Below are 27,187 nucleotides of genomic sequence, written 5' to 3' on the forward strand. Positions count from 1 at the left end.
GCAATTATGTTAGCACAGCTGAAAACTGTCATTCTGATTAAAGAATCAATAAAACTGTCCTTTAGTCTAGTTGAGTATCTGGAGCATCAGCATTTGTGGGTTCCGATTACAGGTTAAAAATGGCTAGAATCAAAACTTTCTTCTGAAACCCGTCAGTCTATTCTTGTTCTGAGAAATGAAGGCTATTCAATGCGAGAAATTACCAAGAAACGGAAGATCCCATACAACGCTGTGTACTACTCTTCACAGAACAGCACAAACTGTCTAACCAGAATAGAAAGAGGAGTGGGAGGCCACAACTGAGAAAGAAGACAAGTACATTAGAGTATCTAGTTTGCGAAAGATGCCTCACAAGTCGTCAACTAGTAGCTTCAATAGTATCCACAAAAAACAAGTCTCAACGTCAATAGCGAAGTGGCGACTCCGGGACGCTGGCCTTCTAGGCAGAGCTGCAAAGCAAAAGCCACTTCAGACTGGCCAATAAAAAGAAAAGATTAAGATAGTCAAAAGAACACAGAGGAACTCTGCCTAGAAGGCCAGCATCCCGGAGTCGCCTCTTCACTGTTGACGTTGAGACTGGTGTTTTGTGGGTACTATTTAATGAAGCTGCCAGTTGAGGACTTGTGAGGCGTCTGTTTCTCAAACTAGACACTAATGTACTTGTCCACTTGCTCAGTTGTGTACCGGGGCCTCCCACTCTTTCTATTCTGGTTAGAGAAAGTTTGTGCTGTTCTGTGAAGGGTGTAGTACACAACGTTGTGCGGGATCTTCTTGGCAATTTCTAGCATGGAATAGACTGACGAGTTTTAGAAGAAACTTATTTGTTTCTGGCCATTTTGAGCCTGTAATCGAACCCACAAATGCTGATGCTCCAGATACTCAACTAGTCTAAAGAAGGCCAGTTTAAAAGCTTCTTTAAAATCAGCACAAGTCTTCAACTGTGCTAACATAATTGCAAAAGGGTTTAATGATCAATTATCCTTCTAAAATAACTTTAATTAGCTAAAAATGTGCCATTGGAACACAGGAGTGATGGTTGCTGAAAATGGGCCTCTGTAGATATTCCATTTGAAAAGAATCCGCTGTTTGCAGCAACAATAGTCATTTACAACATTAACTATGTCTACCCTGTATTTCTGATCAATTGTATGTTATTTTAATGGACAAAAAAAGTGTTTTTCTTTCAAAAACAAGGACATTTCTAAGTGACCCCACACCTTGGAACGGTAGTATGTCTAGTAGAGATCTGGAAGATTTGATCATGCAAATAATGTATAACTAGGACATCTGTTGCTGTCATTCCTGAAATTGAAATGTGAATCTGAAAAATAAAATGAGTTAACACTTTGCCTTAATGGCCCAGTGAAGTCAAAAACGTGATTTTTCTCTGTTTTATATTTTCACACTGAGCTTGGGATAATACTGTGAACTTGTAAAAATGATAACCACTTAGTATAAGAGCTGTTGGGGTGGAGTTTTGGCCTGCCTGGTGACTCCACCAGGTGGTAAATTAGTTAATAGACCAAAAAGAAAGAGGTCAAAACCTCTGCCAATAAATAATAGCTCATTCTCAGTTTTCCCTGCTCCACTCGGAACACTCCCAGCAAAATTGCTATTTGCTAAGAAGCCATTTTTGCTTAGAGCTCACATATAGCCTAAATGAGATTATTATTATGGACAAAGGAGCAAGACTATTTTTATTTGTCAAACTGCAGCCAAGGATGAATTATGTCACCAAAATAAGCCCCTCGATATTTACTGGAAAGAATTAAGCGCATCTACTTGTACTTTCACCACCCTTTGAAGTTCATCATCAATTATTTAGATCTGTAACAAACTGCATGCTTTCCTGATGAGTATTAGTGGGAGGACTACACGTCATCGCGTGACTCCAAGTTCACATCGATATGATGGTTACTATATCATAAAAGCATTACTATTTCCCCCGCATAATAATTTTTACTGATCCCACCTTGTCTAGCGGATTTTATTTTGTCGACATTTGGAAAGTTTCCCGGAAAAAATGGTTTCCATCAGGCCTGTCATGACATTTTTTATCCGACATGTACTTTACTTGCATAAAAAGGTTGGATGTAAACCTGGTTAGTCAGGTACTTAATTGTTACCCAGAAATGATTTGATATTGAGATAAAAACAGCTGCATTGGACCTTTAACACCAAGTAAATACATCATATTTAAAGATTTGAACTTGCATTCTTAGCGATACCTCTCAGTATTGTGTTTCCGGCAATTCTGACACACATTTGGAATGTCATCAAATAAAATATTTACATCAGATGAACACAAACTAGGATCTCTGACGATATGTGACGACCTGCTACTATGAGGAGAAAGACTGGCTTATGACTGACTGGCAGAAAATATGACATGTACAACACATCATGAGGCTGGACAGCAATGCACAATGTACATTTTCTGTTATGAAATAAACTGTTGAGAAAATATATACAGTGACAGAGTGTGTATTGTATCTTTGAGAATTTGGACAACAATGGTGGCTAGTGGGCGGAGATATAGGAGGACGGACTTGTAATGGTTGGAATGAAATTAATTCATCCATTCCAGCCATTACAATGAGCACGTCATCCTATATCTCTACACAGCAGCCTCCTCTGATGGACAATGAGTTTTAAGCCCTTTGATTTCTCTTTTGACTGTGCAGTGAGCAATGCTAATACAATACATTCATGCTACCATGGCTTTAGTAGAGTATACATTGGTAGTACAGTATCTTGCCAGTTGCATGGTTGTATGGAGAGAGCGCACGCATACGGCTAGGTAATGAATTTCACAATGCCTCGCCTTTCACCATTATCATATCATTTTTTTTCTTTTTTAAAGACAGACCTTCTCCATGTGGAGCAACGCTAGCCCATGCGAGGCCAGTTTGACATGATTTTGCAAGTCTATTTGCCTTTAGATGGTTTCTACATGCAGGGGGGTGGGTTGCTGCTACCTGTGATTCCAAGCTGTTTGCATACTGCCTCTTGTTATGCCTAGTTTCATAATACAAAAAGGTTCTGGTCCCTGTTCAGCAATATTAATACTACAGTACTGTTGGGTAAGCAGTAGTATTCCAACCACCATATAACAATGGCTAAACGGAGCTGGGTTCATGCACATCCATGCTTCAAGTCCCCTGTATGATAACCATGTTAGTGGAGATGGCTGGTGGCTGCTTACAAACAAAAGCAAAAATGCGAGAAGGTCTGGAGCTCATGGAGGAATCACGGCAATACCAATTACAATTGTAAAAATCATTACCGTTTTAAGACTACGATTGGAGTTTCGTCAGTTCGCTGCATAGTTCTGCAAGGGTTAAAAAGCAGTGAGGCAATGATTAAACTCATAATAATGACACAGGGGTCTGACTCTGCCACAGGACCCAGCCTGTGGACAACATGGACTCTTGGACTGCAGGTAGACCAGCTGAAGGCGGGGTGGATATAGAGTAGACCATACTGGGGGTGTATTTGTGTAGTAGACAAACCATTGTATACCAGGGGGTGGTGGCAGGTTGAGGGGTTTGGTTGGTGAGGGTTACGTAGACCAGCCAGGGTCTGAACAGTGTGCTGGATCTGAGCAGCAAAGAGCATGGAGAGATCCACACTACCATTACTTCACCCCAAAATCCTTTTCTACCATCACCCCATCTTTCGCCTTGTTCTTTCCATAGACCACTGTTTCTTTTTGTCCTTTTGGTTGGGAGTGTGTGTTTTTGCTTTAGCCAAGAGTGGGGCGGGGGGGTGCTAGGAGTCGGCCATTATCTGGTAGGAGGAGCCATTTTCAGGGGGGTTGCCGGGCAGTGGGTGCTTGGCCTCGGTGGTGGTGGTGGGTTTGGGGGGCCAGTCGGGGTCCACGCTAAGCTCCTGGGCCAGGTGCATGTAGCGCGCCTTGGGTACCTTCCTCCGGCGGCAGCACAGCCACGACAGACACTTGGCTCCCCAGAGGTCGATGCCCCCCTGGAAACAGCACGATAACAACGATGAGAAAAGGGCAAAGGAAACGGCAAAGAAAACAATGAATATTCCCCACTCATTCCCTTTCCAATTGATCCCTTTAAATTAGATTTTTCTTTTCATGCCTTTAGACAGTAGAATGACATCACATGCTTATGTCACCACATGCACTATATAACCAAAAGAAGGTAGCGATGGGATTCAGATTGGTTCACTTTATTGCAGAATGCACATTGTTTTATAATGGTTAATAATTGAGACAATTAAATAATTTCCTGGGGAACTTTCCCCTCAACAGAAAATGTTCTTAGGCCATTCAAATTAACATCCAGCATTGCAATACGTTTTGGGGATTGAAGTTTTTCTGCCAGAGAATTACCTCAAAACAAGCAGACAAGCTAAGATGCTGCAGTTCAGAAAAAAAGGTCATTGTGACTATTTGCAATTGGAAATGGGAGTCCATTTTACCTGCTACATATGGAAGGAGGCCAAGAGTGACTGTGTGGGACATACCAGCTAACCTGCAGTGTATACATACCTGATCTAGGCCATGCTATTTCCACTCTTAGCGGCTTACAGGAAAGCTGTGAGGTACATGCAACAGGGGGAGCTTACTGGAGCAATATCTGTACTACTGCTGGAGCTTTAGATAGGAGGGAAGACTGGGGCAATCTTGTTCCCAGAGGAGAGTAATAACACAGGCGACCCACCAGGGGGCAGAAGAGGGGCCAGAGCACAATCAGGTCTGCACATGCAAGGTCTGGGGAGGGTATATAGAATGAAGGAAAGAAAGAAGAGGGGGGCACAGGGGGAGGTGAAAAGCGACGGTGGAAGAGGAGGAGCGTCAGATTTCCCAACCTGTGTTGTTGGAGCGGCATGGGTGGTGCCATAGCCGCCCTGCTTGTCTCGGCTGAAGACAAGCTTCCATAAGACGACGTCAAGGACGAGGGTCTATGGAATAATAGGCGCAGTGGGCAGGAAAGAATTACAAAGAGTAGAGTGGCTACTTGATCACACAGCGTCTCTCAAGAAGATTTTGTACATTCGTTTTTTTTGAATAGTCAAACTATTGAAAGGACATTAAGGGTGATTTCAGGGCTGTGCCTTAGTCGTGATGATAGGCAAAAGGAGTTACTCTCAAAATAAATGAAAACAAATAAAGCGAGAGAGTGTTAACTTCATCTACAACAGAAGAACGGTGCTTTTTGGAATTTGTTGTGATGATTTTGTTTTGTGACAGATCCGTTGCTGGTGATTATCCATTGAATGTCATTGGTTGGGGAGTGAGGTTGGCAGCTTTGGAGAGAGCACCATTTTGTCACTGCTAAGCTGTTCTTGGGCTTGTGAGGCTCAAGAGGGGGGATAAGAGCAGCACAGTAATATAGTGTCTTCTGAAAGTATTCATACCCCTGGACTTGTTCCAATTTTTTTTGCATTACAGCCTGCATTACAAATGTTTTCCCCCCTCACCCATCTACACACAATACCAAAGTAAAAACATGTTTTTAGAAAATGTTGCACATTTATTGAAAAAGATATACAGAACTATCTATTTTACTTAAGTATTCACACCCTTGAGTCAATCCCCTTTGGCAGTGATTACATCTGTGAGTATTTCTGGGTAAGTCTAAGAGCTGTGCACACCTGGATTGTACAATATTTGCCCACAGAATTTTCTAAATTCTTCAAGTTCTCAAATTGTTGCTGATCATTGCTAGACATCTATTTTCAAGTCTTGCCATAGATTGTCAAGCAAATTTAGGTCAAAACTAACACGGCCACTCAGGAACATTCACTGTCTTCTTGGTAAGCAACCCCAGTGTAGATTTGGCCTTGTGTTTTAGGTTATTGTTCTGCTGAAAGGTGAATTCATATCCCAGTGTCTGGTGGAAAGCAGACAACCAGGTAGTTGCCTGTGCTTAGCTCCATTCCATTTTTTTGGGGACTTTTTCTTATTTTACTCCAGTCCTTAATGATTACAAGTATACCCACAAGATGCATTGGAAATATGGAGAGTGTATTAGTTTGCCCCAAACACAACACTTTGCATTCAGGACCAAAAGTGAATTTCATTGCCTCATTTTTTGCAGTATTACTTTAGTGCCTTGTTGCAAACAGGATGAATGTTTTGGAATATTCTGTACAAGCTTCCTTTTCACTCTTGCAAATAGGTTAGTATTGTGAGGTAAATACAATGTGGATCCATCCTCAATTTTCTCCTATCACAGCCATTAAATGCAAACTGTTTTAAAGTGACCATTGGCCTAATGGTGAAATCCCTGAGCAGTTTAATCCCCCCCCTCCTGTAACTGAGTTAGGAAAGACACCTGTATCGTTGTATTGATACACCATCCAAAGTGTAATGAATAACTTCACCATGCTCAAACGGATACTCAATATCTGCTTTTTGTATTTTTACCCATCAACTAATAGGTGCCCTTCTTAGCGAGACATTGGAAAACTGTGGTTGAATCAGTGTTTGAAATTCACTGCTCGACTGAGGTACCTCACAGATAAACTGTATGTGTGGGGTAGTCATTAACAAATCATATTAACACAAGTACTACACACAATGAGTCCATGTCCTATTAAGCACATTTTTATCCCTGAACTTAATTATGCTTGCCATAACAAAGAGGTTGAATACTTATTGACTCAAGACATTTCAGCTTTTCATTTTGTATTAATTAGTCAAAATAAACATAATGCCACTTTGACGTTATGGGGTATTGTGTGTAGGCCAGTGAAATGTTTTCTTCTCTATTTTAAATTCAGACTGTAACAACATGGAAAAGGTCAAGGGGCGTGAATACTTCCTGAAGGCACTGTAGTGCTACTACTCTACTGTGCAGGGTAAGCCAGGGACATTTTATAATATTAAATCACTGGTGAGCCATTATCATTGGGCCACAAATCTTTAGGTCATCATTTTCTGACACCTGGAGATTGAGAGAGAAAAGGAACTAGGTGTGTAACCAACCACCCATTAGGTTGAATGAGTGGACTACAGTATGGCAGTCACTGTGGTGATTGCAGGTTGTATTTACAGGTAGGAATTATGCGATGAAGGCGATTAAGCCAAAACTTTAAGCCTGTTTTTGTATATCCCGTCAATGAATGTCAAATCTAGGCAGAAATTGAGTGTTCCTTATGTTCCTGGATAGTCACCCGTTGAAGTCCTGGGGTAAGGAATGTTTTTTGGGAGGAATTGTGTGTATGTGTCCGCTAAAAGGTAGAGTTTCATTGGGTTACATCAATGAAAGACAATGAAGAATGTCTGGCTTTTTCATAATGAAAAAGGTAGTCAAATGGTATGTCAGACAGACATTGGCTCAGCCCTCAGCTTCATCTGTTAATATTCTGCGACAGTCACTCTCCAGTCGGTCAGTAGGCCAGTCACTCTCCAGTCGGTCAGTAGGCCAGTCACTCTCCAGTCGGTCAGTAGGCCAGTCACTCTCCAGTCGGTAGGAAACAGTCAACACACAATCCAGCACCTGACTGAAACTAAGTGCCACTAATGAAAACATTGCATGACAAAACAAAAATTGTACATGAGAAAATGACCTATGTAACATGGTGTAAAGAGAGCTCAGAATAATGCAAAATGGACAGCGCACATCTCACTTTGATGTTCATGCGTTAGTGTGTGTGTCTTACCTCCACCAATACAGACACGGCTGCATTGACTATGATGATGAAGAACAGAGTGATTCTCCATTCAAACGGAACACACACAATCTATATAAAAAAGAGAAACAGATTCACAAGAGTACATTTAACAGACAGTGGAGCAGTGCCATGTTAATTCACAATGTCACTATTGTAGGACTCAATTCAACCAAAGCTTGAGGCTAATATCTGTATAAAGCTCGTCTCTCATGGTTGACGTCAACTCACCTCTAGGAATTCATCGATAGCAGACACAGGGTAAAACATGATGAAGAACATAAATATGTACAGGCCAATACATGACACCACAAAAGGCCCTGCAGAGACGGAAGAGAGACGATAAAACCAACATGTCAGTCACACAGCAAAAGACACTCCCCCCAATGTTGCACTTTCAACAAATCTCAATCCGTCAACTGATTTTAGAACCAACACTTAAACCTTTATCTGATTTTCAGGTAGGTATGTGGGAACATTGGTGTAAGTAGTGATCCTCACAGTTTTTGTAGCTGGGCTGTCTGAAGGGCTTCCCCTTGGAGAAGACGATGGCCACGATGAGGTACTGGAAGGAGGAGACGTAGAACAGGGAGGTGTTCTCGTAGTTCTTGATGTTGTGGTCGTCCCTCTCCTCTGAGGAGTTGTGTTCTGGCCCCAAGTTGGCACGGAGGGACGAGTTGCAGGCACTGGGAGAGGAGACACACAGGGCACACACACAGATGTTTTGCAGGAAGCAGCTTTACAAGTCAAAAGCTTACTGGCGACGTCCCTACTCTTTGAGGTAATGACATACAGGAAGACAATCACGGCTAATGTTAGTGTTTACAGTTGGTTATTGGTTTGTTTTGGGTCTGGTACAGTTGTCTCATTGGTCCAATTGGTGTTTTGTTACAGGTGTCTTATTTGTGATTTTAGACTGATACAGCCATCCTCCAAATAGTGTGTTTTGAATAGGTCCAGTAGTTATTGTGGGGGTTGAACTTGGACTCACTCGGACTGTGGCGTCCAGATGTGGTACCAGGCCTGGTGTCGGACCCAGAGGAAGGCAATGGTCTGGAAGCCCAGACAGATGAGGATCTGAGTCAGCACGGAAAACAGCAGAGGGCCTGAGATCAGACCTGAGGGGGGACGCCTCGACACCAGCTCCTTCCACGCTGGGTTCAGAGACACTGGACAGAGAAGGTGGGAGAGAAAAAGAGAAGTAAGGAACCAGAAGATAGAAAGTTGGTACTAGATCAAACAAGTAATGTCTGCAGCATCAAAAAAGGGAATTTTGCAATAACATAATGCTCCATCTAACTGGTGTTGTTTACTTACTGGTGAAGACTACGAGGAGGATGATTGCGATGTCGATGAAGAGGAACTGGAAGTCTCCCAGGTTACTGAGGATCTGACAGGGTTAGAGAGAGAAGGTCAGAGGTCAGCTACTGTATACACCAGAGAGTAATATCCATAGAATGACATATTTAATAGGATCTCTGAGGTATTCTCCTGACAGGAGTGCAGAGACTAAAGGAGGGGTACTGTACTCACAGAGTAGAGCAGGGTGACACTGATGTACTGGATGATGCTGTAGAGGGCCATGAACTTGAATACACAGAAGGAGGTGATGAGAGCCGCTCGCCCTTCTCTGTGGAAAAAAGAGTCGTTTTTTATTGCGGCGCAAACGAGTGAGTCAGCATGCAAGTTCATAAGGCTGACTGATTAGCCTGGAAGCTTGGTAGTAGGATGGTGTTAGTTTGTTAGCCATGTTCAGCTGATGGTGTAGGGTAGTATTGTGGTGCTCGAGGTCCAGGGCAGGCCTACCTGATGAGGCTAGGCACACAGGAGATGTTGGGTGTCCTGGAAGTGAAGGGAGAGGCTACAGAGGCCTCCAGCTCAGAGAGAGAGATCCCACCGTGAGCCCTCTTCAAAGCCTGGAGAGCGAGGGTGGAGGAGACGGTAGAAAGTTGTCAGAAACAAGAACATTTAAAGGAATGATGGTGTCTTTACTTCTATTTGCATGCTTTCAAAGAGTCTGTACTTACACCACAATCGTTTGCGCCGTCTCCACACATGCCCACAAAATAACTGCAGATGGGGAAAAAGAAAAGATCATTTGACTGTGGTAAATGTAATTAATGAAATGTTTAAATATTTGAAAAGATCTATGAAGAGGGTGAACTGAGTCAACAGGGTTTCTACTCACTCCACACTCTGCAGTGCCTCAATGAGCTCGGTCTTCTGGTCGGGGGCCATTCTGGCAAACACGGTGCCATGCAGCACCAACTACACCAGATAGGTCAACAACAATGCATTAGACACAACCAAATCACAACAGCAGTAGCTATGCGTTTATAGGGGAATGGAGGGGTGGTGTACCTTTTGCAGCAGGTCCTGAAAGTGCTCGGTGATGACAGCAAAGGACTTGCCACTCATAGCAAAGTGGTACTGGTCCTGAGGCTTTTGAGTGTGATGCACATCCTCTAGATTGATCTGTACTTCCTGTTGGGACAGGAAGGGGCAGGGAAAAGCAGGTGCAGGTGAGCAAGGGAAGAATGACATCTTGTAAATGATTGAATGGTACAACATGGCCTTTGTAGATTAACAATCGTTCAAGATAGAGACGAACAACTTCAGTTTCCATATAAACTGACGTGGAGACCTCGAGGTATGCCACTAAATATACATATCCCTGATAGCATCTAGATACAATCTGACACAATGACTGGCTGGCGGTGTGACCTCTGTGTGTGCCAGTGTCTGGAACACAGAACACACACATTCATTCATCCATCCATTCCTGCTGCGTGTGCTCACTGGGCAATTTCTGAGTTCTGATGTTTTCCTGCATGGATCTAAGGGGGATCAGTGTGTGTGTACATTTGTGTGTGTGTGTGTGTGTGTGTGTGTGTCTGTCGGAGCTGTAATGAGCCACACCCACCACCAGGGGTCCCTCACCTCCAGGCGTGGTGCTTTGCCCACATGTTTGCTGGGGTTATCTGCGTAGCGCCAAGTGATCTTGGCCGCCTGGCCATCTTTAGGGGGCAGCGCGTCGGCGATGATGACCTGGTCCTGAGGGGGAATCATGCCACAGTCCCTAGCCACCGAGATGGCCGTTAACATGTTGTCACCTGGAGGAGAGATGTTTTACACTGAGTATACAAAACATTAAAAACACACATTCCATGACAGACTGACCAGATTAATTCAGGTGAAAACTATGATCCCTTATTGATGTCATTGGGAAGGTGTGCAACTCAATATTATGAAGGTGTTCCTAATGTTTGGTATACTCCGTGTATGTTGCCCTTAAGCACAAACCTATTCAAAACCATGAGGGGGAACTCCAAACAAATAATTTCCTAAGAGGGGACTTCATTCTATCCTCGAGTGTGAGACAGGGGTATTGTCCTGGCGCTCTCCCCATTGTGACACTCCAAACCTGGGTAGGGGTTGTGAGTGGGATCGGGTGGCCTGCGGGTACTGGCTCTGGACCAGCGACCTGCATGAAAGGACTTGGCGGGCGCTGAAATTCTATCTGATAGTTTGATTACATTTACACTGCTGAAAGCGACAGAGAGAGAGAGCGCGAGCGAGCGAGAGACAAAAAGAGAGAAAGAGAGAGAGAGAAAAAAAGAGGGGGACAGGCTGGACTTTGGAGCTTTCTGCCTGTTAAGCTGCAAGACCCAGAACTATATTCGTCAGGATTCCAGGAATACCCCCATCAAACTTTGAAAACGACAACAAAAAGTAAAGTCTACTGCAGGGAGGAAGGATAGATTTAGTGTGTTACGGAATGTCTGTTTATATGTTAAACATGTTGGTGTGCCAGCTTTCTCACCAGTGACCATGACAGTGCGGATGTGTGCCCTGCGGAGGTCCTGCAGTACCCCGGAGGTCTCAGCCTTCAGCTTGTTCTGCATGATGATCAGCCCCAGGAACTCCATGTTGGCCTCCATCTGATCCCTGTTGACATTCTGTACTTTGTGCCAGGTGAGTTTGGACTCGAGGCGGCGGTGGGCCAGGGCGATGACCCGGAAGCCCTGCTTGGTGTAGTCCTCCAGAACCTCTGCAAAGTCTTCTGGAACTACACACACACAGACAGAGAGACAAAGAGACAGACAGAGACGCACAGACGGAGAGAGACGCACAGACGGAGAGAGACAGGAGAATTAGACCCAACCAAATCATGAGAAAAACAAAAAGATAATTACTTGACACATTGGAAAAACAGAGCAAACTAGAATGCTATTTGGCCCTAAACAGAGAGTACACAGTGGCAGAATACCTGACCACTGTGACTGACTCAAACTTAAGGAAAGCTTTGACTATGTACAGACTCAGTGAGCATAGCCTTGCTATTGAGAAAGGCCGCCGTAGGCAGACCTGGCTCTCAAGAGAAGACAGGCTATGTGCACACTGCCCACAAAATGATGTGGAAACTGAGCTGCACTTCCTAACCTCCTGCCAATGTATGACAATATTAGAGACACATATTTCCCTCAGATTACACAGACCCACAAATAATTAAAGAACAAATCCAATTTTGATAAACTTCCATATCTATTGGGTGAAATACCAGTGTGCCATCACAGCAGATTTGTGACCTGCTGCCACAAGAAAAAGGGCAACCAGTGAAGAACAAAAACCATTGTAAACACAACCTATATTTATGTTTATTCATGTTATGTATTTGCACATCATTACAACACTGTATAAATTCAGCAAAAAAAAGAAATGTCCCTTTTTCAGGACCCTGTCTTTCAAAGATAATTCGTAAAAATCCAGATCTTCATTGTAAAGGGTTTAAACACTGTTTCCTATGCTTGTTCAATGAACCATAAACAATTAATGAACATGCACCTGTGGACCGGTCATTAAGACACTAACAGCTTACAGACGGTAGGCATTCAAGGTCACATTTCTGAAAACTTAGGACACGAAAGAGGCCTTTCTACTGAGGAAAACACCAAAAGAAAGATGCCCAGGGTCTCTGCTCATCTGCGTGAACGTGCCTTAGGCATGCTGCTAGGAGGCATGAGGACTGCAGATGTGGCCAGGCAAATAAATTGCAATGTTCGTACTGTGAGATGCCTAAGAGACAATACGGACAGCTGATCGTCCTCGCAGTGGCAGATTACGTGTAACAACACCAGCACAGGATCAGTACATCCGAACATCACACCTGCGGAAAGGTACAGGATGGCAACAACTGCCAGAGTTACACCAGGAATGCACAATCCCTCCATCAGTGCTCAGACTGTCCGCAATAGGCTGAGAGGCTGGAATGAGGGCTTGTAGGCCTGTTGTAAGGCAGGTCCTCACCAGACATCACCGGCAACAACGTTGCCTATGGGCACAAACCCACTGTTGCTGGACCAGACAAGACTGGCAAAAAGTGCTCTTCACTGACGAGTTGCGGTTTTGTCTCACCTGAGGTAATGGTCGGATTTGCGTTTATCGTTGAAGGAATGAGCGTAACACCGAGGCCTGTACTCTGGAGCGGGATCGATTTGGAGGTGGAGGGTCCGTCATGGTCTGGAGCGGTGTGTCACAGCATCATCGGACTGAGCTTGTTGTCATTGCAGGCAATCTCAACGCTGTGCGTTACAGGGAAGACGTCCTTCTCCCTCATGTGGTACCCTTCCTGCAGGCTCATCCTGACATAACCCTCCAGCATGACAATGCCACCAGTCATACTGCTCGTTCTGTGCGTGAATTCCTGCAAGAGAGGAATGTTCGTGTTCTGCCATGGCCAGTGAAGAGCCCGGATCTCTTTGAGCACGTCTGGGACCTGTTGGATCGGAGGGTGAGGGATAGGGCCATTCCCCCCAGCAATGTCTGGGAACTTGCAGGTGCCTTGGTGGAAGAGTGGGGTAACATCTCACAGCAAGAACAGGCAAATCTGATGCAATCCATGAGGAGGAGACGCACTACAGTACTTAATGCAGCTGGTGGCCACACCAGATACTGACTGTTACTTTTGATTTTGACCCCCCCTTTGTTCAGGGACACATTATTACATTTCTGTTAGTCACATGTCTGTGGAACTTGTTCAGTTTGTATCGGTTGTTGAATCTTATGTTCAAACAAATATTTACACATGTTAAGTTTGCTGAAAATAAACGCAGTTGACAGGGGACATTTCTTTTTTTGCTGAGTTTAGACATATGACATTGAAATGTCTATTATTTTAGAACTTGTGTAAGTGTAATGTTCTCAGTAAATGTTTTATAGTTTATTATCCATTTCACTTGCTTTGGCAAAGTAAACATTGGTTTCCCATGCCAATATAGCCCTTAAATAGACATTGTTTGTGTGTGTGAGAGAGAGTGAGAGATGGGTTCAGAAACTTCTTGGAAATGAAGGAAAAGACAAGATTCCAGGCAGTAAACCTTTGAAACTGCTGGTCTTTGATCATGCCACTACACCGTTGACATCAAAGCGGTCAATTATCTCACTTGGTTAGACCAAGGGACTAACAATTCAGTAGCAGAGCATTCGTTCATTACTACACTGACCGTAACTTCTTCTCAATAGGAGCGTCTGCAAAGTGTATAAGCATATTCAGAGTAAACAGTTAAGAGACCAACCAGTGTCTTTCTTGCAGAGGCTGGCCACCACCTCTGGCGCCCCCTTGAGGTAGGCATCCATGCGCTTCTCCCCCAGCAGACGGGCCACCACACACATCCTCTGCAGCGCCGAGGAGAAGGGGAACTGACGCACGATACCAATCTCATAGGCCGACTGCATGAGGACACAACACACAGAATGACCTTTAACCTCCAGATCTTTCACCTCTACGTAAAGGTACAATAAATATTAAAAACTTGAGATAGCACTACTTACCGCCAAGTCATACAGCTCCTACAATGTAAAAGACAAGAACATAGAGTGAACGTACAGTCAAACAGTGCATTTCAAAGAATGCGAGAGCAACATAGAATGTGAACATAGAAAATCCAGATACCATTCAGAACTATGATTAACATGACAAAGAGCTAACAGCAACAGACCAAATCAACATGTGATGAAGGAGACATGATCAATGCTGAGGGTGTGTGTCCATTGGGGGCAGCACTGAGCCTTGCTCTAAGGAGGGGTAACCTGTTCGCACCATGTCCTGTTCAGGTGACATGACGGGCTCGGGGGGCATCAGTTGCTTGGGGGGCCGCACCACGGTGGGCATGATACGGTTGTGGAGGGAGGTCTCCTCCTCAGTGGCCTCCTCCAGGATCTGACAGGGAGAGCAGTCAACATTAGAAAATCTAAGCAGCATCGAAAGTCAAGATTTCAGCTGACCAGCATCTCAAAATGGATACCATAAGTGTGATCGGAACAACATTGAAAGTCAGGGAGAAGCAAATACATGTCTGAAAATAGAAGCCGGAAAATCTCTCAAAGCAACATATTTTGAGTCAACATTTCTGAGCATGAAACACATTGTTTGGGTAAAGAAAGAGTGAAGGACACACAGGTTAGAGATTAAGGGTAAAGTTTCAGTCACTCACCCAGCCTGTGGCCTCGAACATCTTCAGATCCAGAGGGTCTCCGGACAGCTTGCCATCGATATTGGTAAGAGAGTGGCAGGTGGCCATGCAGGCTACAAACTGGGACTTAACCAGAGTGTCCTTGTAGGCATTCTCCTCTGACAGGTGGAAAGTCCCCTTCTCCACTCTCTGGACTCCCCACAGGTCTAATCCATCCTCTGTGAGTGTACCTGTCTGAAGACAAAGGCACAAAGTGAATAGGGGAGATATATAGCACTAACTGTTGAGCAGGGCGATTACCATACCGGATCACCACACCACGACTAGTTTCCCCAGCACAGCCTCTCCTCTACCAATGTGTGTGTGTGTGTGTGTGTGTGCCTACCTTGTCGAAGCAGACCAGGTTGAGCTGGCCACAGATGTTGATCCTCTGGGGGCTGATGCAGAAGATGCCGATGCGTTTGAGGCGGCGCTGGGCGTACACGATGCCTGCCGTCATGGCAGCGGGCAGCGCGGGGGGCACAGTGATGGTGATGATGTCTAGGGACTCAATGATGATGGTCTTGGCTGGCACCTGGGGTACAGTAGACAAGGAAAAAAATGACAATACAGCAGGGGTTACTGTAGGGATTGAATTGGTCGTGAAGCTAACTAGCCATAATAGTCCACTGTGACCTAGAAACCTTCTACAGCCTCTATAGGACTAGTCACTCTCCCTCCCACTCCCTCCCTCCCCAGCCCAGCCAGAGTATAGTGTACTGTGTGGCCCAGTACATTGTTCATGATGCTGAGGACGATGGAGTAGACAAAGCCGATGCCAGCTATAGCCACCAGGCACAGCAGGAAGAGGTAGGCGTCGCGGTACAGCTTGAAGTCGGTGGGCTTGGGGTACAGAATGGAGCGCACCAGCTGGCCCTTAGCTGTGCTGAAACCTGGGGGGATGGAGGAGGAGCTACATTCAGAATATGGTAAACACTCCTTATTTTATTATCCAAAATCAGATCATGATCGTACAACAATTTGAAAAGGCATACTGTGTGTGTTGTGACTGAGGACACGAACGGACACACAGACGGCTAACCTGTGCGGACCACCACTGCCTTGACCAGCTCCCCTGAGTAGAAGCGGGTCTGTATGACGTGCGTGCCACAGAAGAGGGTGTGTCTCTTGTGCTCCTCCATGCTGTAAGCTGCGTCACCCTCCTTGTCCCCTTCGCCCGGGTTGGGGAGGTTGGTCTTGGTGACTGGCACACTCTCGCCTTGGGGGAGGGGGAAGAGCTAGGTATTTACAGAGTGTAGTGTTGTGTGAGGCTTTGCACAAATGTCAAATAAATGTATTTTAGAATTCTGTATTTGGCAAGTGACCAGCAGTGAGAGAATGAGAAGGCATAATCTCCAAGTCTCACCTGTCAGCATGCTCTCGTTGACGATGCAGGTGCCGCTGATCAGCACCGCGTCGCAGGGCATAATGGTCCCATTGCTAGGGATGACCATGACGTCGCCGGGCACCAGGTCAGTGGACAGGGCCTCCTCGATGTCTATTAGGATTCAACAGAGGGGAGAGCAGGTGTGGAGAGGAGGAGAATGCAGGGAAAGTACAGAGGGAGAGAGAAGTGGAAGGAAGGGAGGAGGATAAAAGAGGTATTCTGTGCGTCAGAGCCCCAGTCTTGTTCAGAACATCTCTCATTACTCACGCCCTTCTGGGCAGCAGGGGGAAAATGCTGAGGCATCACATGCACAGCCTGAGCCCGCTGTGGGAGCGCACACACACACACGGATAAGTGTGCCGTTCTACTGGTGAATTGAACACTAGTCAAAGTGCATGAAATCTTAGTTAGTGAGTTATATTAGACAAACCGTTGCTGGCTCTGCAGACTGAAACTCGGACAATACTGTGTGCTGACACCATGTCATGAAGCGTGACATATTGCTGAAAAGGAGAGAACAGCCAATAAGCATAACCACACATCAGGTGCTACAAAACCAGTTAATAGATTCTCAATGTCCTTTGAAATTCCCAGAGAAGCCTTTGCTGCCCCCTCCCCATCCATCCAACCTCTCTCTTTATCTCCCTCTTCCATATGCTGTGTGATTCTAAGGGGGCGATCTCCTTCTTTGTGTAAACCTAGGGCCCCAGGTGAAGCCTCCACCCCTTCACCTCCCTCCATCTCTCTACTTATGCATTGTGATTGTAAGGGGGTGAACCCAGGGCCCTAGAGTGGGGAGGGGGCTAAAGTCTGTTTTAGTCCAGATGAGCCTAATTCAGCCTGGTTCCAGCCAGTTCAGAAAGGCCCCAGACTCACCTTTTGATTATTGAATACATTTTTCCAAATTGTGGAAGGAATAATAAGATTGGGGATGAGAGGGGTTGAGAAAGAGAGGACAGACAAAAAGGGATAGATCAAAATCAAAGTTTATTTGTCACGTATTTGTCATAGACCTTACAGTGAAATGCTTACTTACAGGCTCTAACCAATAGTGCTGAGAAAAAAAAGTGTGCGCGTAGGTAAGTAAAGAAATAAGAGGAGACCAAGGGGCGGGGACAGACATACCTTTTTGATGGTGTACAGCGAGGTAGCTATGGAAATGACCGACATAAAGACGATGGCTGCGGCATAGTAGTAGTACTCATCAGCGCTCCACAGGATCACACTGAAGAGCTGGAAGATGTAGAAAGGGTTGAGGACCTGCAGGAGGGAAGGAAAGGAGGGAAAGAAAGAGGCATGTCAAACAACTTCTTCAAAACAACAAGCTGCAACAAGACATCCACTTTGATATTCACTAGAATAATGCCTGATTAAGCCCTATAGCAGGCTAACCATAATATGTCATGTTTGGCTCAATAGTGGGAAAAGGGTATAAATGTGAAATACCTCGACACATATGGTTCAATTTGTTTCTTTATACAGAGAGTGCAGCATACAGAGTGAGGGAGACAGACAGAGCACAGAGACATGGAGACTGTCGCAGAGACCGTGGGGTCAAAGAGAGCGAGAGAGACGTCAGAGAAATAGAAAGACAATAAGGAGCTGAGCGGAACTGCGGAGGTGGAAAATGCTGTTTTTACTGCCATTGTTGGCCCTGTTCACAGTGTTCACTCATTAGACTAAAGACAACCTCCCTGCAACAACTCAGAATCTAAATCTGTCTGGTCAGAAAAAAAAGCTTAAAGCCAAGTTGGCTTCCATTCAACAGAACTTTCCCATTAAAATGCCAGGCACAGGAGCTCATTATCTTGATCATTATCTCAGCTAAATTAGCTATTGATTTTGATAGGCACCTTTGGATGTAAATAATTCATATAGACTTATGTTATCAATTAGGTGTCAGAGAAAATGAGCTCTGGTAAGAAAATCAAGCATCCTTTAAGTACTGGGTATGAACACCGTATTCACATTTACACCCAAAACCTCTCATACCTCTTTGATTAGAAGCTTGAAAACTGAAGGCACTTTCACTGCAATTTCATTCACTCCGAAAAACAGTCTCCTGTGGGAAAGCACGAGAGAACAAAGGTTTAACATTTACAGTTCAAACTAACAACTCATTCAACTTTATAACAAATGTTTGTCTCTCACACACACAGACACAATGTGTCTAATAAATCCATTGATAAGGTGTGACACTAACAGTGCTACATTAAGTAGGTCAGAGTCACACACATGAACACACTCACTCCCTCTAGATGCTGGGTGAGTGACACATGGGGAACAGAAGGCCAGCTCTGAGCAGACTGACACCCAACAGGGCTATTAGAAGGTGTTGTCAGGGCATAGAGAGGCTGCTGTGGCCTGCAGTATCTGCTTTCAACCGTGAGGTCTGGGCGCCTAAGGTGACAGAGAGGCTGCTGTGGCCTGCAGTATCTGCTTTCAACCGTGAGGTCTGGGCGTCTAAGGTGACAGAGAGGCTGCTGTGGCCTACAGTATCTGCTTTCAACCGTGAAGTCTGGGCGTCTAAGGTGACAGAGAGGCTGCTGTGGCCTGCAGTATCTGCTTTCAACTGTGAAGTCTGGGCGTCTAAGGTGACAGAGAGGCTGCTGTGGCCTGCAGTATCTGCTTTCAACCGTGAAGTCTGGGCGTCTAAGGTGACAGAGAGGCTGCTGTGGCCTGCAGTATCTGCTTTCAACCGTGAAGTCTGGCAGTGGGGGATGGGGGTAATGAATCTACCGTAGGAAGGCCAGGGTTAAGTGTAATAGAGTAACAATATACATTTTGCGGGTACCAGTACCACCTTTGAGTGACTTAGCTAATGCACCAAAACCAAGCATTCCTATGGGGTGAATTTAACCTCAACACATCACATTGCTCAAACCATACATACCGTACAAGGTGTTTGGTATAAGTTACCTGTACTCCTGCTGGTTGCTGGTGAGCCCCGTGCTGTGCTCTGAGTGGACGGTGGAACAGGTCACCTCCCGGTCCTCCAGGCCCCTGTGTGTGTGTGTGTGTGTGTGTGTGTGTGTGTGAGTGAGTGAGTGAAAGAAGGGAAACGAGGCCTCCATTAGAATATTTGCTTGGACATGCATTACACAAACCATTTGGAAAGTATCCAGGTCACTAGCTATAATAATGGTCTGTTAAATTGCTTACGTTAATACTTCAAAATTGTGGACCTCGTCGTTCCAGTAGTACTTTGTGCTATGGAGTGTAAAATAGCGAATCTGAAGGGAGAAAGAAATAAGAATGTTAGCAAAAATAACTAAGGCAGAAACTTTTTTGATTTGTGCTTTTCCCTTCCCATTTCATTGACCATGAAGATATATACTTTTGAGCGTGAGCGTATGTGAGAAAGAAACTAGTAAAGAAAGCAAAAAGACAGATGTGTGTTATTGTGTGTGCCATCGAGTGGTATTACCTGAGTGGGTTGGTACTCTGCGTACTTCCTGATTAACTCCTGGGTGAAGCCGTCTGAGGGGTGGGGGGAGTGTCCATTGGTCATGGGGGGAGTGGTCTGGGTCTCCAGGCTGTCAAAGGGGTTTCTTCCAGGGGCCAGCATCACACGCACCTTGGCCAGGAACCAGCGCTTAAAGTCATCCTGAGACACACACATACCATCAGCGGTGACAGGTTCTCTGGTATTCACGTATTTGGACAGTGAAGCTAAATTTCCTTCGTATGTGAAGAGCCTACGATTCAGTGAAGGACATTTAGATTTTGATGCATTATACATGTTTGTACAGGTGGTGCAAAAAGTCAGATTGATACCTTAAGTCAACTTCTCTCATATCCTACAGTAGGAAGGAACATTAATATGATTGATAAGATTCCCAATAAGTATTGAATGGTGACGTGTGTCCTGAAAGTGGCCATTGTGATTACCATGGAAGTTTCGATGCTAATTGTTTACGTCACATTTTTTGTTGAATGTTGGCTGTATTTCATGAACCTACACAAATCCAGTGTCAGGAAATCCTTATAAACTTTTGCTCATGGGTGTGGAGATGGTTATTAAGGATTGTCCAATAACACATGACTTATGTTTGAATAAGACAACACTTAATTAAGGACTAATAAATGGCTAATAAGATACTTAAAAATACACTAATGAACTACAAATTGGTGGCTGATATGTCTACTTTAAAGTCTTGTGAAAATATTCAGAATGGCTTACGGTTGATTGGAGCAACACCACTTCGGCCTCTCTGACGGTGGTCCGGGTGCAGGTAGCCTTCACACACCATTCTGGCATCCAGTAGAGCAGCAGCAGGAGGAAACCCCCTGTACACAGCACCCCCAGGCTCACCACTGCCACACGCCACCGACACACACGGTACCCCTGGAGCTCCTAGCGGGGGCCAGAGGGGACGATTAAAATGGCAGTTCATATGGGGTCATCAGGGGAGTTTGAGTCAAGTTTTAACATGAGTTCGTATCCCATTTGATAAACTATTAGGCGTTGGCATATGTGCAATTCAGAGCGGGAAAGAAATTGCGAGAGAGCGGGAGGGGTAGGAAGAGTGGGAGGGAAAAGAAGAGCGGGAGGGAAAAGAAGAGTGGGAGGGAAAAGAACTCAGAGGTAAAATAAGAAAACACACCATCTCATCCTCCTCATCCTTATTCACGATCTTCAGTTCTTCCTTCTCCATTCTGCAGATAAGTCACCAAGGCCACAGAGCACAGCTTCATTGAAACAAGAACACAATGACACCACTACATGAGAATGTGAGTCTTCCCCAGTACGAGAGGAAAAGTATATCCCAGAGTATGTGTCCAACCCAGTGCATACTAGAATGTGAATCAACCACACCACTAGTGTAGTGACTGAAACCAGAACCATATACACACAGACATCTGAATGAATGATGAACTAGAATAGACCGGACAGGGCTTGAATATTTGGGAGCAAACATTAGGGTTGGCAATTGCCAGGGACCTCACGATACGATATAATCACGATTCTTAGTTGCCAATACAATATGTATTTGATACTGAAATATTATTGTGATTTGATGTTCCAAACATATTACTCACTATTAGGGTTGCACATTTTGGGGAATATTCAGGAGGTGGAAACTATGTGGGAATTAACGGGAATATATGGGAATTAATATTAATACCATTTAAAATGTAGATGTTTATTTGCATTGGATATATTTACCATATCATATGGAGACAAACATTTGACCTAGACATAATTGCAAATGATTAAATCCTTCCAATAGAAAAAACAAAAAAACTGAACTTTAATTAAATGAGTTGACTCTTCACATGGGATGATTTCATTGAACAAAAAAGGGAATATTGAATGACCCCCAATGATCCATTGCATCTCCCAAAAACGTTTTCAACATACATCTGTAAAATTCCTTAACTATTTATCTGTAGATGGAATTCTATTTGGGGAAACATTTTTTCTTCTTCTAATCTTTACAGGAAAATGCCACGGGCACTATCTGATGTGTGGAGACATTTCACTGCAGCTAATGTATAAGGAAAAGCTGTGTACATTTTGCAAATACTGTGCTAAATCATGTGTGAAGAATGCAACAAAGTGTATAAAGTTCTCAGCGCTCACAACAAGCAACCTCTGACAAAAGTCCCGCTACTTCTATTCGAGGTGAAAATGATGAATCAGATAGATACCTTATAGATAGCAACAAATCATGACACGCCTGGATTCAGAAGTGTTGTAGGCTCAATGGAGGAACAATCAGAAATGCCGATGATTGTCTCGCTCAAGCTGTGTATCGCAACTGGTTCACCTCTGATGCTCACAGGCAAGGTGTATTGGAAGAGATTTCTGAATGTACTTCACCCAGCATACACCCCTCCAACCAGACATGCTTTATCTACTTATTTGCTGGAGGCAGAGTTCAAGAGTTCAAGTGAAGGTCAAGCAAATCATAGAGACCGCAGACTGTATTGCAGTCATCTCTGATGGGTGGTCGAATGTTCGTGGGCAAGGAATAATTAACTACATCATCTCCACCCCTCAACCAGCATTCTACAAGAGTAGAGACACAAGGGACAACAGACACACCGGACTCTACATTGCAGATGTCATCAATGACCTTGGACCACAGAAGGTATTTGCACTGGTGGCAGACAATGCTGTGAACATGAAGGCTGCTTGGTCTAAAGTGGAGGAGTCTCTCCAAGAAATGTCCATATCACAGTCTGCCGATATGGACAGCCCCATCAACAGGATCCTCCTGGATGATGTATTTTGGGAGAGAGTGGTAAGCAGCCTGAAACTCCTGAAACATATTGCAGTAGCCATTGCACAGATTGAGGGAGACAATGCCATCCTGATGTTCAGACTCTGCTTGCAGATGGAGGAGAAGAAATCCATACTGCCCTGCCCACTTCACTGTTGCTCCAAGCAGAGGAAACTGCAGTTTTGAAATGCTTCAAAAAGCGTGAAGACTTCTGCCTGAAGCCCATACACACCACTACATGCATGTTGTACCCCAAGTATGCTGGCAAGAGCATACTGTCTGGCGCAGAGATCAACAAGGCCTATGGTGTCATCACTACCGTGTCCCACCACCTTGGCCTGGATGAGGGCAAGGTTCTTGACAGTCTGGCAAAGTACACTTCCAAGCAAGGGCTTTGGGATGGAGATACAATATGGCAGTCGTGCCAACATATCTCATCAGCCAGCTGTTGGAAGGGACTTTGTGGATCTGAGGCTCTTTCCCCTGTTGCCTCAATCATCCTCCAAATCCCACCAACATCAGCCGCCTCAGAGCGCAACTGGTCCTTGTTTGGGAACACACACACGCACCAAAGCACGCAACAGGCTGACCAATACAAGGGTTGAAAAATTGGTGGCCATCTGGGCAAATTTGAGGCTTTTTGAGCATGACAACGAGCCATCCTCAACAAGGTTGGAAAGTGACAGTGAAGATGAGACCTCAGAGTCTGATGTTCAAGAGGTGGACATTGAGGAGGTCCAGGGAGAAGATATGGAAGCCTGAGAGGAAGACAACCAAAGCTTAAGTTTCTGGACTATAATTTTACAGATGTATGTTGAAAATGTTTTTGGGAGATGCAATGTATCATTGGGGATCATTCAATATTCCCTTTCTTTTGTTGTTCAGTGAAATCATCCCATGTGAAGAGTCAACCCATTTAATTAAAGTTCTATTCGTAACTAAAAAGTTTGTTTTATTTCAATTGGAAGGATTTAATAATTTGCCATTATGACTACTTATGATAAGGTAAAAGGTTTACGTTTGAAATGAAAAAGGTAGCGGAGATGGCTAGAAGGCCGGTGACGCCGAACGCCGCCCGAACAAGGAGAGGAGCTGACTTCGGTGGAAGTCGTGACACATTCACCCATTTAAATTTGTGTGTATTAGGTAGTTGTTGGGGAAATGTTAGATTACTTGTTAGATATTACTGCACTGTCGGAATTAGAAGCACAAGCATTTTGCTACACTCTCATTAACATCTCCTAACCATGTGTATGTGACCAATAACATTTGATTTTGAAGTAGCGACGTAATCTATAAAAACGGACGTTACACACAGCGTATAACATTTAACAAAACAAAACATTCAAATACCGCTATAAAGTAAAAACCCAAACCGGTTCGAGCATCAGTACCTGTATATCGTAAAATATGGTACACCGCCCAGCCCTAGTATCACATTCTAAAATGAAGCAGTGTTGCACAGGAACTCTTATTCTTCTTTCCAAACTAAACTCAGCAAAAAAAGAAATGTCCCTTTTCAGTCCCTGTCTTTCAAAGATAATTTGTAAAAATCCAAATAACTTCACAGATCTTCATGGTAAAGGGTTTAAACGCTGTTTCCCATGCTTGTTCAATGAACCATAAACAACTAATGAACGTGCACCTGTGGAACGGTCGTTAAGATACTAACAGCTTTCAGATAGTAGGCAATTAAGGTCACATTTATGAAAACTTAGGACACGAGAGAGGCCTTTCTACGGACTCTGAAAAACCCCAAAAGAAGGATGTCCAGGGTCCCTTCTCACCTGCGTGAACGTGCCTTAGGCATGCTATAAGGAGACATGAGGATTGCAGATGTGGCCAGGGCAATAAATTGCAATGTCCGTACTGTGAGATGCCTAAGACAGCACTACAGGGAGACAGGATGGACAGCTGATCGTCCTCGCAGTGGCAGACCACATGTAACACCTGCACAAGATTGGTACATCAGAAAATCACACCTGCGGGACAGGTACAGGATGGCAACAACTGCCCAAGTTACACCAGGAACGCACAATCCCTCCATCAGTGCTCAGACTGTCCGCAATAGGCTGAGAGGCTGGACTGAGGGCTTGTAGGCCTATTGTAAGGCAGGTCCTCACCAAACATCACCGGCAACAACGTCACCTATGGGCACAAACCCACCGTTGCTGGACCAGATAGGACTGGCAAAAAGTGCTCATCACTGACGAGTCGCGGTTTTGTCTCACCAGGGGTGATGGTCGGATTCGCATTTATCGTCTAAGGAATGAGCGTTTCGCCGGGGCTTGATTTGGAGGTGGAGGGTTCGTCATGGTCTGGGGCGGTGTGACATAGCATCATCGGACTGAGCTTGTTGTCATTGCAGGCAATCTCAACACTGTGCGGTACAGGGAAGACGTCCTTCTCCCTCATGTGGTACCCTTCCTGCAGGCTCATCCTGACATAACCCTCCAGCATGACAATGCTACCAGTCATACGGCTCGTTCTGTGCGTGATTTCCTGCAAGACAGGAATGTCAGTGTTCTGCCAAGAGTCCGGATCTCAATCCCATTGAGCATGTCTGGGACCTGTTGGATCAGAGAGTGAGGGCTAGGGCCATTCCCCCAAGAAATGTCCGGGAACTTGCAGGTGCCTTATTGAGAAATGTATTGAAAATAAACAAATATTACATTTACTTAAGTATTCAGACCCTTAGTACTTTGCTGATGCACCTTTGGCAGCGATTACAGCCTCGAGTCTTCTTGGGTATGACATTCCAAGCTTGTCACACCTGTATTCGGGGCGTTTCTCCCGTTATTCTCTGCAGATCCTCTCAAGATCTGTCAGGTTGGATGGGGAGCGTCGCTGCACAGCTATTTTCAGGTCTCTCCAGATACAGTGGGGAGAACAAGTATTTGATAACCTGCAAAATCGGCAGTGTTCCTACTCACAAAGCATGTAGAGGTCTGTCATTTTTAACATAGGTACACTTCAACTGTGAGAGACAGTATTTGATACATCAGAAAAGCAGAACTTAATATTTGGTACAGAAACCTTTGTTTGCAATTACAGAGATCATACGTTTCCTGTAGTTCTTGACCAGGTTTGCACACACTGCAGCAGGGATTATGGCCCACTCCTCCATACAGACCTTCTCCAGATCCTTCAGGTTTCGGGGCTGTCGCTGGGCAATACGGACTTTCAGCTCCCTCCAAAGATTTTCTATTGGGTTCAGGTCTGGAGACTGGCTAGGCCACTCCAGGACCTTGAGATGCTTCTTACGGAGCCACTCCTTAGTTGCCCTGGCTGTGTGTTTCGGGTCCTTGTCATGCTGGAAGACCGTGCCACGACCCATCTTCAATGCTCTTAGTGAGGGAAGGAGGTTGTTGGCCAAGATCTCGTGATACATGGCCCCATCCATCCTCCCCTCAATACGGTGCAGTCGTCCTGTCCCCTTTGCAGAAAAGCATCCCCAAAGAATGATGTTTCCACCTCAATGCTTCACAGTTGGGATGGTGTTCTTGGGGTTGTACTCATCCTTCTTTCTCCAAACACGGCGAGTGGAGTTTAGACCAAAAAGCTCTATTTTTGTCTCATCAGACCACATGACCTTCTCCCATTCCTCCTCTGGATCATCCAGATGGTCATTGGCAAGCTTCAGATGGGCCCAGACATGCGCTGGCTTGAGCAGGGGGACCTTGCGTGCGCTGCAGGATTTTAATCCATGACGGCGTAGTGTGTTACTAATTCTTTCAGACTGTGGTCCCAGCTCTCTTCAGGTCATTGACCAGGTCCTGCCGTGTAGTTCTGAGCTGATCCCTCACCTTCCTCATGATCATTGATGCCCCACGAGGTGAGATCTTGCATGGAGCCCCAGACCGAGGGTGATTGACCGTCATCTTCTTCCATTTTCTAATAATTGCACCAACAGTTGTTGCCTTCTCACCAAGCTGCTTGCCTATTGTCCTGTAGCCCATCCCAGCCTTGTGCAGGTCTACAATTTTATCCCTGATGTCCTTACACAGCTCTCTGGTCTTGGTCATTGTGGAGAGGTTGGAGTCTGTTTGATTGTGTGTGGACAGGTGTCTTTTATACAGGTAACGAGTTCAAACAGGTGCAGTTAATACAGGTAATGAGTGGAGAACAGGAGGGCTTCTTAAAGAAAAACGAACAGGTCTGTGAAAGCCAGAATTCTTACTGGTTGGTAGGTGATCAAATACTTATGTCATACAATAAAATGCAAATTCATTACTTAAAAATCATACAATGTGGTTTTCTGGATTTTTGTTTTAGATTCCGTCCCTCACAGTTGAAGTGTACCTATGATAAAAATTACAGACCTCTACATGCTTTGTAAGTAGGAAAACCTGCAAAATCGGCAGTGTATCAAATACTTGTTCTCCCCACTGTATACCACACACACACACACA

At 44.8% G+C, this 27,187-nt stretch overlaps 1 protein-coding gene across 2 annotated transcripts in view; it reads right to left on the reverse strand.

Annotated features, from left to right (window-relative positions):
- Positions 1-642: 642 nt before the first annotated feature.
- The window catches only part of atp13a3 (ATPase 13A3), a 52,243-nt gene continuing 25,698 nt past the window's right edge, over positions 643-27,187 (reverse strand). The window contains exons 2-31 of one of the 2 annotated variants that reach the window (XM_024423161.2): positions 21,153-21,237; positions 20,729-20,902; positions 19,973-20,152; positions 19,708-19,778; positions 19,465-19,548; positions 18,538-18,607; positions 17,671-17,805; positions 16,976-17,048; positions 16,525-16,656; positions 16,201-16,377; positions 15,894-16,051; positions 15,505-15,693; positions 15,141-15,353; positions 14,747-14,866; positions 14,479-14,496; positions 14,223-14,376; positions 11,471-11,716; positions 10,588-10,760; positions 10,009-10,131; positions 9,836-9,915; positions 9,675-9,717; positions 9,454-9,563; positions 9,181-9,277; positions 8,965-9,037; positions 8,639-8,816; positions 8,149-8,333; positions 7,879-7,967; positions 7,639-7,719; positions 4,840-4,932; positions 643-3,984 (exon numbers count right to left, since the gene is read on the reverse strand). In XM_024423161.2, the coding sequence (XP_024278929.1) occupies positions 3,772-3,984; positions 4,840-4,932; positions 7,639-7,719; positions 7,879-7,967; positions 8,149-8,333; positions 8,639-8,816; positions 8,965-9,037; positions 9,181-9,277; positions 9,454-9,563; positions 9,675-9,717; positions 9,836-9,915; positions 10,009-10,131; positions 10,588-10,760; positions 11,471-11,716; positions 14,223-14,376; positions 14,479-14,496; positions 14,747-14,866; positions 15,141-15,353; positions 15,505-15,693; positions 15,894-16,051; positions 16,201-16,377; positions 16,525-16,656; positions 16,976-17,048; positions 17,671-17,805; positions 18,538-18,607; positions 19,465-19,548; positions 19,708-19,778; positions 19,973-20,152; positions 20,729-20,902; positions 21,153-21,203 (3,783 nt within the window). In that variant the 5' untranslated portion in view covers positions 21,204-21,237 and the 3' untranslated portion in view covers positions 643-3,771. The remainder of the gene's footprint in view (positions 3,985-4,839; positions 4,933-7,638; positions 7,720-7,878; positions 7,968-8,148; positions 8,334-8,638; positions 8,817-8,964; positions 9,038-9,180; positions 9,278-9,453; positions 9,564-9,674; positions 9,718-9,835; positions 9,916-10,008; positions 10,132-10,587; positions 10,761-11,470; positions 11,717-14,222; positions 14,377-14,478; positions 14,497-14,746; positions 14,867-15,140; positions 15,354-15,504; positions 15,694-15,893; positions 16,052-16,200; positions 16,378-16,524; positions 16,657-16,975; positions 17,049-17,670; positions 17,806-18,537; positions 18,608-19,464; positions 19,549-19,707; positions 19,779-19,972; positions 20,153-20,728; positions 20,903-21,152; positions 21,238-27,187) is intronic. The other variant, XM_024423162.2, reaches the window with a different exon arrangement.

This window comes from Oncorhynchus tshawytscha, linkage group LG06 (assembly GCF_018296145.1).
Source record: "Oncorhynchus tshawytscha isolate Ot180627B linkage group LG06, Otsh_v2.0, whole genome shotgun sequence".
NCBI lineage: Eukaryota > Metazoa > Chordata > Actinopteri > Salmoniformes > Salmonidae > Oncorhynchus > Oncorhynchus tshawytscha.